Genomic DNA, 12,962 nt, shown 5'->3' with positions numbered 1-12,962 from the left:
CAATTTCTAGGACGGTCATGGTAGTTATACACACCTTTAATCCCAGCAGTCAGGAGGCAGAGACAGGGGGATCTCTGTGAGTACAAGGCCAGCCCGGTCTACAGAGCAAGTTCCAAGACAGGCTCCAAAGCTACAAAGAAACCCTGTCTTGAAAAACAAAAACAAAAAAAAAAACTTTATCACAAACAAACTTTGTTTTCCTCATCGGTGAAAGAAAAAAGCTCGGGAGTACCTCTGTGGTTGAGTGTATTGAGAGGGTCTGCCTCTATACACTAACTTTGCCTCAAAATTCAGAAATCCCCTTGCCCAAACCTCCCAACTGCTAGGATTACAGGTGTGGACCACTATCCCCTGCTTCAATTGTTTTTATTTCTGTTTCTGGCACATCAGACAACAGTAATATATCCCTCAAAACATGAACACTTGGAAATTAACCGTCACCTCATAATTCATCGGTCATATACTCTTTGGGAATCAAAAATTGTTAAAGAGTTTGGGACACACAAAACAAAACTACTCTCTTATTTATATGATTATTCACCTGCACATATATATGTATATCATAGATGTACTTTGTGCCCATGGAGGCCAGAAAAGGGTGTCAAATACCCACGTGGATGCCAAGAACTAAACCCAGGTCATCTTCAAGAACAGCAAGTATTTCTATCATTGAGTCATTCATCACTCCAGTCCCAATCAATACAATCCTAAGCATTTATTAATTAGTGAGGTATGAGTGTAACTCAAGAGTTGTTATTCTTCAATAACCCACATTAAAATAACTCAGAGAAACAAAAGGGGGAATTAACCTAAATAAGGGAGAGAGAGGGACTAAAGATCTAGAGGATTACAGCACACCTCTAAGCACCACATAGTGCACACAGGTCCATGAACAGCAAGAGCACTTGAAAGAAGACTTAGGTAACTAACAGAGCCCGATCCAATTAATATTAATATGCATCAAAATCATTTGTGAAAGGCTGCTGGAGATGTACTTCAGTTGATAGAGTGTTTGACTAGCATGTACAAAGCTGGGGTTTGATCCCCTGCAGTACATAAAAACTCAGCATTGAAGTGATGCACACTCATAATCTTAGCAGTTGTGAGGTAAAAGGAAGAGGAACGGAAATTTAAAGTCATCCTCAGCTACAAAACAAGGTCAGTTTAGGATACAGAAGAACCTATCTTCACACACACACACAGACACACACACACACAGACACACACACACACACCAAAGAAAAAGGGGGGAAAAAAACCAATGAAATCTATGAAGCTTTGAAAGACATAATCTTAAATCTTCTTGATGCCAGAGCCCAGGAATATAAACACAGACGACTCCAGTGCTGAACTTTCTTCCTTCCTTCCCTCCCTCCCTCCCTCCCTCCCTCCCTCCCTCCCTCCCTCCCTCCCTCCCTCCCTCCTTCCTTCCTTCCTTTTTTGGTTTTACAAGACAGGGTTTTTCTGTAGCTTTAGAGCCTGTCCAGGAACTAGCTCTTATAGACCAGGCTGGCCTCGAACTCACAGAGATCCGCCTGCCTCCGCCTCCCAAGTGCTGGCATTAAAGGCTTGCACCACCACAGCCCAGCTCAACTTTTGAATTTCTTGGGGGAGGGGGGGAGGGCAGTTTTTGAAACAATGTTTATGTGTGTAATATCCCTGGTTGTCCTGGAACTCACTTAGGCTGGCCTCAAACTCACAGAGATTCACCTACTTGCCTATGCACCCCCTCCCCCCAAGTTCTGAGAGTAGAGGGCAATGGGACTCCTTGTTTAAAACAATTGATATAAAGAAGTGAGACTTCTTTAGTTTACTTTTACAAGTTTACTTTTACATACATGAGTCTAAGGTTAGGGTTTTACATATGTTCAATTCAAAGTTACTGAAACCAATAGGGAGTAACAACTACCTGGTATCAAAAATTAATTAATACAGAAGAGAAAATAAAAAAAAAATTCCTCTGAACTTTGGAAGTGTTCTGTATTTCTGGGGTCATTCATTACTCTAGGTAATATGGATTCTAGGAAGCTTCTGTCTCACACAATAAGCATGCAATCATCAGAGTTGTACAGCACTTACCTTAAAACAAGAAGCTCGATACAGTAGCTGCACAACATGGCCAATACTTGTTTTTGATGCCTGAGGAAATCTTGGTTCTAGTCTTTGCACAACAAAAAGTACCAGAACTTTCCTTGAGAGGGCAGAACCATCTTCCAGTGCCAGCAATACTAACTTCAAGGCTTCTTCTTGCATAGCTAGAAACAGTAAAGGAACAAAGATTATACTGATGATATCTGTCAAAAATATATTTAGATATTAACTTATAGTGGTACACTAAAAACTGCATCTAATTAGCATGAAAAAGGGAAATCACATATATACAAAAACAATTCATTTTTAAATTGATCAAGGGCCAGCAAAATGACTCATGAGGTAAAAATGTTTATTGATCAAGACTAACAACCTGAATTCAATCTCCAGAACCCAGATAAAAATAGAAGACTCCACAAGATTCTCCCACAAACTCCACACTTCAAGGTATACTTTCAGTCAAACAGATTCAACACACCCCATACCCACACTATTAATTTTTTCGTTTGTTTTTGGTTTTTCAAGACAGGGTTTCTCTTTGTAGCCTTGGCTGTCCTGAAACCCTGTCTGTCTGTCTGTCTGTATATATATACATACATGTATATGTAAATGTATATACGCATATATTTTTACATATGTATATGTACATACATGCTGATCTTGAACTCAGAGATCCACCTGCCTCTGCTTCCTTAGTGCTCAGATTAAAAGCGTGCAGCTTGCAATATTAAAATAAATTTTTTTTTAGATTTATGTGTATGAAAGTTTTCTCTACATGTGTGTGCCTGGTGCCATAGAGATTCTAAAAGGGTATCGGACCCCTGGAACTGGAGTTTGCAAATAGTAAAGCCACTATGTGAATACTGGGAATAGAACCTAGATCCTCTGCAAGAGCAAAGACTGATCTTCAACCACTAAGTCATAGCTACAGCCCCATAAGTAAGAATTTTAAGTTATCAAGCAAAAGAAAACATATGTTGCACTAATGATCATTCAGAACATAGGTGTGAATAGGACATTATTTCTTTCATTATTTTATTTTTTAAACTGTATGTGTATGAGTGAGTCTATGCATCTGTGCAGGTGCCTTCCCAGGTTAGAGGGCTCTTTCTTACCCCTCAGAGACTGAATTACAGGTGAGTCACCTGCTATAGATACTGGAATCACTCTATAATAGCAGTAGCTGCTCCTAACCATTGAGTCATCCCTCCAACCCAGTGAACAGAAATTTCAATAAAATATCTTCTATAGGTAAATAACAGTAATTAGATAATGATGCTAATAGGAAAGCAATTCATAAAACAGAGTACTTTGGCAGTGATAATTTGCAAAGGACATACATATTTGGCTTATGCACTAGATAGTTAATGTGCCTCTCAGAAACTATTTTGCCTATAATTTTAAATAATATTAGCCTTTAGGTAAACTATCTAAAGAAGGCATTAGCTTCGCTTATGTTGATTTATTATTCATTGGTTTTTAGAGACAGGGTTTCTGTGTAGGTTTCTGTAGATTAGCTATTCTGTGTGGACCGGGCTGCCCTCAGACTCAGAGAGTCACCTGCCTCTGCATCCTAAGTGCTGGTATTAAAGACATGTGCCACCACTGCCTGGCTACTTATGCTGTTTTATAATTAGGAAAATGCAGAATACTCTCAGTCAAATCACTTGGGAAATTCAGGCAAACCTAAAACGACAAATATTCTATAAAATAAATGGTCTGTATTCTTCAAGAATATGAATGCCAATGTTCAAGATGTTGATAGCTGGGCATGGTAGATTAGGCCTCTAATACTTGGAATGATGAGGTAAGAAGCTCTTGAGTTCCAGGTTAGCCTGGGCTTCTACATAGTAAGACCTTGAAAAAAAATAAACGATGTTAAAAAGAGTCGTTATGGTCAGGCAGTGGTGGCGCACGCTTTTAATCCCAGCACTCAGGAGGCAGAGGCGGGCAGATCTCTTTGAGTTCAAGGCCAGCCTGGTCTACAAGAGCTAGTTCCAGGATAGGTTACAAAGCTACAGAGAAACCCTGTCTCGAAAACAAAACAAAAAACAAAACAAAACAAAAAAAAGTAAAGAAAAAGAGACATTGTGATAACACAGTAAGAGGCTGTAAATTGGGTCTTACACCAGAAAACTCACAGAGATATGCCTGCCTCTGTCTCCCAAGTGCTAAATTAAAGGCATGCACCACTGCTGCCTGGCTTGTCAATTTTTTAATTTGATGAATACACTCTTTTCAAAGAGCAGTACCCTTGCTTTTAGGAAACACACTAAAGTATTGAGTAAAGAGAGGAGAAAAAAATATGGGACCTATTTTAAAATATTTTAGAAAAGAAAATAGTTACCAAATGTAGAAGAATATTAAAAGTGATTAACAGTTAAGGAATTATCTGTATTATTTTTGCATGTTTTTAGTGAATTTAAAGTTATTTCAAACTACAAAATTAATAATACATTATTATTTATCAAAAAAATGGAACTTTACAACTGAGATATCATCAAGAGTCTAGAATCAATCCAATACACTTTTCAAAGTGAGGCTATTATGAATCATGAGGACAGTATCATGCCACCATCATTAGTCAAGAATAAAATGAGAGCAAATCGAGGACTTTATAAAAATTCGAGATAGAATTCTCATAAAATTAACTATTTTAAAAACATTCAGAAATAAAACTTAGATGTAGAGTTCTTTCTTGCTTAGTATATATGCAAGACCCTTAATTCCATCCCAGCACTGTAAAACAAAAAGAAGGTGGTTTGAAATATCCAGTAGCAGTTAGTACATTCACAGGAAAACCATTCAAAGACATTTTTACTGCTCCAGAGGAAAACTCATAGTCATCAAGGAGTCATTTCTGGTAACCTTTTCTCCTTAGCAATCACTCATTTCCTATGAGGTTTCCTTCAAGTAACACAGTATTTTCAAACACTACAAGCAGTACGTATCACCCTAGGAGTATGTCATATTTTGTTTTACTTTATTTCTTTATATGGTTAGATAGTACTTTATGAACACATTGTTTTGATTATGCCTCTATTCGTTGACTGAAAAATAGGATGCTTCTGCCTTTAAAATGCATGGCCTATATTGAGGACGATCCCTATCATCAACACGATGCAGGGAATGGTTCCAGATAAAAGAACACTAAAGGCCAGGCATGGTGGCATTATCTGTAAAATCAATGCTGAGGTTCTCTGAGACAGGGCTTGATATGTAGCCCAGACTGTCTCAGACTGGCCTCCAACTCATCTTCCTACTTGATCCTTCCCAAGTGCCAAGATAACAGGTATGCATGGTTATGACCAGCTTGTGCCTACTTTTTTTCCCCATGTGAGTTCTACCATTCCCAAATTGTGTCTACTTTTTAATCACTATAAATATTATTGCTATAAACATCTGTGTCCGAGTATCAGTTTGAGTATCTAATTTCTATTATTTTGGAAGGCCCAGTGAACTCCTGGATTGCATTCAACTTTAGAGGGACTGCCAAAGTCTTTTCAATATAGGAGAGCACTGTTTTTCTATGTCCACATTCTTCACAGCATTATCAATTTATCAGGTTGTTTTGTTTTTAATCACAGCAAATCAAATATGTATAAAGTAGTATCTCACTGTAGTTTATTACTGCATGTGTATGCTCTGGGGAGCTACCTCAGTCAGGGCCTAACACAAGCTAGGCAAGCATTATCATAGAGTTCCACCCTGCCGCCCCTTGCTGAATGTGATTTATTAAAGACTTTCGTTGTCCTACATATGCTTATTCTCCACCTGTCTCTTATTTGAATTACAATAAGAAATACCAGGTATCTAGTGCGTCTACAGGTAAAAAATAAACATGGATAAATATTCAAAAGCATCATCTTTAAGTTCATAAAGAATGAGGATTTTTTTAAAAAATTTTAAATGTAACTTCAAGTTGTGCAAGATTGAAAGCACACACATTTAACTATCAACACAGCTGTTTTCAGAAAGTTTCGTCAACTTTTTCACTTTTCTAGATTATTTTACCTCATATGTCTGGATGTAAATCCCAGACAACATATTACTTTACCCTTAAATACATATTTGTAATTGGTGACGCTTTTTCTTTTCTCTTTTGGTTTTTCAGGACAGCGCTTCTCTGTGTAACTAATAGTCCTGGCTGTCCTGGAACTGGCTCTGTAGACCAGGCTGGCTTTAAACTCTGAAGAAATCTGCCTGCCTCTGCCTCCTGAGTGCTGAAATTAAAGGTGCTTAGCACCACCACGGTCCAACTGGTGAGTTTTTAAAATCTTTACATAAGAAGTCTATTATCATCTCTAACAAAAATAATGTATTTCCTTAATTTAATATCCAATCCACATTTTATTTTTCCAATTATCTTAACAGCACTTACTTATAGTTGGTTTAAGTTTCCAAAGATATTTAAGGGGCACCCAATTCTTTTGCCACATTTCAGTCCAGTTGTCCCAATGTCTCTCAGTAAAAATGTTTCCTAATACCTGTGTCAACAAACTAAAATCAAAACAAAACAAAAAGTTTCCTAAGAGCTAAAGAGATGGATCAGTAATTAAGAGCACTTGCTACATTTCAAGAGGTCCTGAGTTCAATTAGATAGAGTACCTGTGTCAGTCAGCTCACAAATGCCTGTAATTCCACTCCAGGCAGAGTATCTGACACTATTTTCTGGCCTCCTTGGGTATCTGAATACATGTGACACACACTCACAGGTACAAATAAATACATGACTTTAAACTCAGCACTTGGGAGGCAGAGGCTTGGTCTGTAGAGTGAGTTTCAGGACAGCCAGAGAGACATAGTGGGATGTGCACATCCACACACGCATGCACGCACACAATTAAGTATTTACAGAAAACATTTAGCTAGCTGGGTGTGGTTGTGAATGATTGTTAATTCGAGCTGAGGCAAAAGGAGACCAACCTGTACTACACACAAAATATTCTAGGTCAGCCTTAGCTATACGAGTGAATTTAAAAAAAAAAAAAAAAAAAAAAAAAAGGCAAAACCAGGGCTGGAGAGATGGCTCAGTGGTTAAGAGCATTGCCTGCTCTTCCAAAGGTTCTGAGTTCAATTCCCAGCAACCACATGGTGGCTCACAACCATCTGTAATGAGGTCTAGTGCCCTCTTCTGGCCTGCAGACATACACACAGACAGAATATCATATACGTCACAAATAAATAAATTTTTTTTAAAAAAAAGACAAAACCAACTAAATAAAATGTTTCCTATATAAATTTTATTCAAATTACAGCTCTAAATCAAAAAATAAATTTCCCAATTAGCAGACAAGTACTTTATAACTTCGTATTAGAGATTGTTTTAAACAGGCCATCCACAGCATTGATCATAAAGAAACTTCTTGCTGGTTTCAACATGTCCCATGTTTTCCAAGTGTTAACAATCAACCCAAAGTTTATTATTTGTATTATGCTGCCCCTCCCAAATAACTTTACCTTCCTTGACGTACACCTGTGCAAAACCTTTCCTAAACCAATTTTTTAATTTGCAAATTGCAGATGAGCCCTCTATCTCACTGATGCCAGAGAAATAAATGAGAAATTTCTTCCAAAGCAGTGGCTAGAAGAATAGACTATGGCCAGGTGGGGTGGCACATACCTTTAATCCCAATGGTCAGGAGGCAAACAGGCGGATCTCTGAGTTTGAGGCCAGCCTGGTCTACAAAGTGAGTTCCAGGACAGTCAGGGCTTTTACACAGAAAAACCTTGTTTTTTTTTTTAAAAAAAAAAAAAAAAAGACTATGACTTATACTTTACAATGTCTGGATATGTAGGATTGTTTTTACCTGGCCCTAGAAACTGGCATCCTCGAGCCCTGACAGCAGCCCACAGGTTGGCAGAAAGCTGCTGAGGGTTCTGGTGCTGCAGAATCAGTTCTGTCACAGTTCTTTCTCCTAGTGAACGGGCCGCTCGCATAGCTCTGACACGACCTTCTTCCTCCACCAGTTGACAGTTTACAAGTGTAACTAGTTTCCTTTGCATTGGACGGCTTAGGGCACTCTGGTTCAAACTAGCTACACCTTTAACAAAAGGAGACAAAAGAAACTCAACATTTTTTCAATTTAAAAAAAGACAATCATCATCTATGTTTAATTATTAAATAATAGAGTCTGTTGTTAGATAATTTGATTTTCTAACTGAGTATTGTGGCCCTGTTGATTACAATTCTGTAATAATAAAGAGTCCAGTTCTTTCTTTCTTTCTTTTTTCTTATTATTATTTTTTTTTTTTTTGGTTTTTTGAGACAGGGTTTCTCTGTGGCTTTGGAGCCTGTCCTGGAACTAGCTCTTGTAGACCAGGCTGGCCTCGAACTCACAGAGATCCGCCTGCCTCTGCCTCCCAAGTGCTGGGATTAAAGGCGTGCGCCACCACCACCCGGCTAAGAGTCCAGTTCTTAAATACTTCAGGTATCATTTGGGTGTCGTGTTTTCTAGGCTGGATCTGTACAAAGATTATACTGGGATTTACTTTCCTCTCTGCCTGGAGTATAAATTTACAGACAAATGAATATAAATTTTAACCTTAAAAAGTAACAATTAATAATGGCTATTAAAAAACATTGCACACACAAAAAAAGTGAAATACTGCTTAAATATAGTTCTTATTCCCTTCCTTTGGACCTACTAACAGCATTGATCAGGAATCCTCCCCTCTTCTAGATCATACAGTTTTTTTTTTCTCTGCTTGATCATTTCCATCAGCAAAACACTTAAGAACAAGTATGCCACCATTCCAATAATCTTAAAAATGCAATGCCCTTAGACTAAAGAATGGATAAGAAAAATGTGGTACATTTACACAATGGAGTACTACACAGCAGAAAAAATAATTACAAGCCGGGCGATGGTGGCGCACGCCTTTAATCCCAGCACTCGGGAGGCAGAGGCAGGCGGATCTCTGTGAGTTCGAGACCAGCCTGGTCTACAGAGCTAGTTCCAGGACAGGCTCCAAAGCCACAGAGAAACCCTGTCTCAAAAAACCAAAAAAAGAAAAAAAAAGAAAAAATAATTACATCTTGAATTTTGCAGGAAAATGGACAGAGCTAGAAAACATATTTGAGTGAGGTAACCCAGATACAGAAAGACAATTTTCACATGTACTCACTCATAGGTGGTTTTTAAACATAAAGCAAAGAAAGCCAGCCTACAAATCACAATCCCAGAGAACCTAGATGACAATGAGCACCCTAAGAGAGACTTACATAGATCTAATCTACATGGGAAGTAGAAAAACACAACATCTCCTGAGTAAAATGGGAGCATGGGGACCTTGGGAAAGGGTTGAAGGGGAGGGGAGCAGAGAAAAATGTAGAGCTCAATAAAAATAGGAGGAAAAAAAAGTAAAGATTTTTGTTTTTTCTTTTCGAGACAGGGTTTCTCGGTGTAGAACTGGCTGTCCTGGAACACAGTGGCTTTGAACTCAGAGATCCTCTAGTCTCTGCCTCCCAAGTGCTGGGATTAAAGGCATGCGCCACCACCACCCAGCTAGTAAGCACATTTTTAAAAGGTGGTTTTTCTTCCTTTACTAGTTGTTTTTTTTTCTTTACTTCCATGAGTAGTAAATCTTCTATTATCTGCCTTTCTCCCTCACTGTTCCTATTTTGGGAGACACTCTCAATACATAGCCTAACCTGGCCTTAAAAATGCTATGTAGCCCAACATGCCCTCAAACTTCTGATTCTCCTGCCTTCAGCTTGTCCATCTTGTACATTTTCTATTATATACTATTCCTAACATCTTGCTTCACAAATATGGAAAACCTATTCCAATTCAAGATTTTGCCACACTATCTCTTACACCAAACTGCTCATCAAGACAATTACATCAGGCGTCACAATCCCTGACTTCAAACTCTACTACAGAGCTACAGTAACGAAAACAGCCTGGTACTGGCATAAGAACAGACAGGAGGACCAATGGAACCGAACAGAAGAACCAGGTATCAATCCACACATCTTCGAACACCTGATCTTTGATACAGAAGCAAAAACTATCAAATGGAAAAAAAGAAAGCATATTTAACAAGTGGTGCTGGCATAACTGGATTATCAACATGTAGAAAAATAAAAATAGACCCATATCTATCTCCATGCACAAAACTCAAGTCCAAATAGATCAAAGACCTCAACATAAAGCCAAACACACTGAACCTTATAGAAGAGAAAGTGGGAAGTACACTTGAACGCATTAGCACAGGGAACCACTTCCTAAATAGAACCCTAGCAGCACAGACACTGAGAGAAACAATAAATGTGACCTCCTGAAACTGAGAAGCTTCTGTAAAGCAAGAAACTCAGTCAACAAGAAAAAAACGACAGCCCACAGAATGGGAAAAGATCTTCACTAACCCCACATCAGACAGAGGTCTGATCTCCAAAATATACAAAGAACTCAAGAAATTGGACACCAAAAGATCACATACCAATTAAAAAAAAAAAAAAAAAAATGGAGTACAGACCTAATCAGAGAACTCTCGACAGAGGAATCTAAAATGGCTGAAAAACACTTAAGGAAATATTCAACATCCTTAGACATCAGAGAAATGCAAATCAAAACAACTCTGAGATTCCATCTTACACCTGTAAGAATGGCCAAGATTAAAAACACTGATGACAACTTATGCTGGAGAGGTTGTAGGGAAAAGGGAACACTTCTGCATTGCTGGTGGGAATATAAGCTGGTACAACCGTTTTGGATGCCAGTGTGGCGATTTCTCAGAAAATTAGGAGACAACTTTCCTCAAGACCCAATAATACCACTTTTGGGTATATATCCAAAGGATTCCCAATCGTGCCACAAGGACATGTGCTCAACTATGTTCATAGCAGATTTGTTTGTCATAACCAGAACCTGGAAACAACCTAAATGCCCCTCGATTGAAGAATGGATAAGAAAAATGTGGTACGGTTATACAATGGAGTACTACACGGCAGAAAAAAATAACGACAGCTTGAATTTTGCAGGAAAATGGATGGAGCTAGAAAACATTATTTTGTTGGGAGGCAGAGGCAGGCAGATCTCTGTGAGTTCGAGACCAGCCTGGTCTACAAGAGCTAGTTCCAGGACAGGCTCCAAAACCACAGAGAAACCCTGTCTCGAAAAACCAAAAAAAAAAAAAAAAAAAAAAAGAAAGAAAACATTATTTTGAGTGAGGTAACCCAGACACAGAAAGACAATTATCACATGTACTCACACATAGGTGGTTTTTAAACATAAAGCAAAGAAAGCCAGCCTACAAACCACAATCCCAGAAAACTTAGACAACAATGAGGACACTAAGAGACACTTACATAGATCTAATCTACATGGGAAGTAGAAAGTAGAAAAAGACAAGATCTCCTGAATAAACTGGGAGCATGGGGACCTTGGGGGAGGAGAGAGACAGGGAGGGGAGCAGAGAAAAATGTAGAGCTCAATAAATATAAATAAAAAAAAAAAGAAAAAGGGAAAAATAGACAATTACATCTACTTTGTTAAATTCACGTTTAATTTTCAACCGTTATTTTATTTGACTTTTCAGTAACATTCAATATAGATGATTTTAGTCTTTTAAGCACTTTATGTTGGTTTACAGAACATTCCATTTTCTTAGTTTTCTTCCTTCTAGTATCCCTTGATAGCAATTTTTAACTCCCACCTTGATCTATTAGCATTAAAGAGTCTTCTTCTAAACTCATTAAAGATGATCTCATCCAGTCTCATTGATATCCAAAACATTCATATTATAATAATCCCTAAAGTTATAGGTCATGCACCCCATGCTGAATTCAAAACTCACTGGCCACTCAATACCAGCTTAACATAACCAAACTGAACTTGAGCTTCTTACCCAAAAGTGATCTATTCCAAAAGTTGAAGCAACTCTCTTTGCAGGTACTTAAGCAAAAACTTAGTTGCTTCTTCTGCTCTGCCTCTCAAACTCCCAATCCAGGAAACATTTTTTGCCTTACCCCCAAATGTATCCAAACTTGATATCAACGCCACTTTTGCTAACTGCCTCAATTGCTTAACTCTTCACTATTTCCTTTTGTCCTTCTAAACAGTCTCAATACAACAGTCAAAGTGACCCTTTAATGTTAGTCAAATTATGTCACTACTCTGTTCAAAACCACTCCCCAACTTTAGAGCAAAAGCCCACGTCTTTAAATGGTCTGAAAGTCGGTGTATCACTTTGTCTCACTATAGTTATCTTAACTTTTCTTGTAATACTCTCTTCACTCACATTATTCCAAGCACACTCTCCTCTTGCCACAGGGACAATACACTGGATGGCTGTTCCCGCTGCCCAGAAAATACTTTTCCAGGATCCATCTCAGTATCTATCTCACCTCTTTTACCACAATTAAATTTCAAGAGCTATATTCTAAAAAAGGACTTTGCCAGACATTCTTAAAACTTGTAATCTGTCTTTATCCTCTCTCCCTGACATTTTAACTTCTGTGTATTCTCTTTTTATACCAATTACCACTTATAGTCTAAAATCTAATTCATCATACTGTTTATTATAGTTTCTATTTACTGAAATACAAGTACTACAGATAGGTTCAGGTTATATTTTCCTGTTTACTAAAGTATTTCAAGCATCCTAAGTTCACTCTTTATTAACAGGCACAAAATAAATATTTAATTCATTCAATAACCATTATATTTGTAAGAAATAGCCAGCTAATCACTGGAAAAGCAATGATAAACTACAACTCTGCTTTTGTCAAAGCAATTAAAATAATTTATTATATTTATATACCCATCTAATAGACTGTGGATTCCATGACAGGCAGTGACTCTAGCTAATGTTAAGAGCTCAACATTTAACATTTGACAAAATCTTACACACTAATAAAAATCTAT

The 12,962-nt window shown here is 37.8% G+C and overlaps 1 protein-coding gene across 3 annotated transcripts in view; it reads right to left on the bottom strand.

The window, feature by feature from the left end:
• Positions 1–12,962, bottom strand: part of Rc3h2 (ring finger and CCCH-type domains 2) — a 59,518-nt gene that overhangs the window by 36,099 nt on the left and 10,457 nt on the right. For all 3 annotated transcript variants that reach the window (XM_057754548.1, XM_057754549.1, XM_057754550.1), the window contains 2 exons: positions 7,902–8,135; positions 2,080–2,255 (listed from right to left, as the gene is read on the bottom strand). In XM_057754548.1, the coding sequence (XP_057610531.1) occupies positions 2,080–2,255; positions 7,902–8,135 (410 nt within the window). The remainder of the gene's footprint in view (positions 1–2,079; positions 2,256–7,901; positions 8,136–12,962) is intronic.

The sequence above is a fragment of the Chionomys nivalis genome, chromosome 22 (assembly GCF_950005125.1).
Source record: "Chionomys nivalis chromosome 22, mChiNiv1.1, whole genome shotgun sequence".
NCBI lineage: Eukaryota > Metazoa > Chordata > Mammalia > Rodentia > Cricetidae > Chionomys > Chionomys nivalis.
The sequence above is the reverse complement of the archived record's forward strand: the minus strand, read 5'-3'. Positions and strand labels throughout refer to the sequence as shown.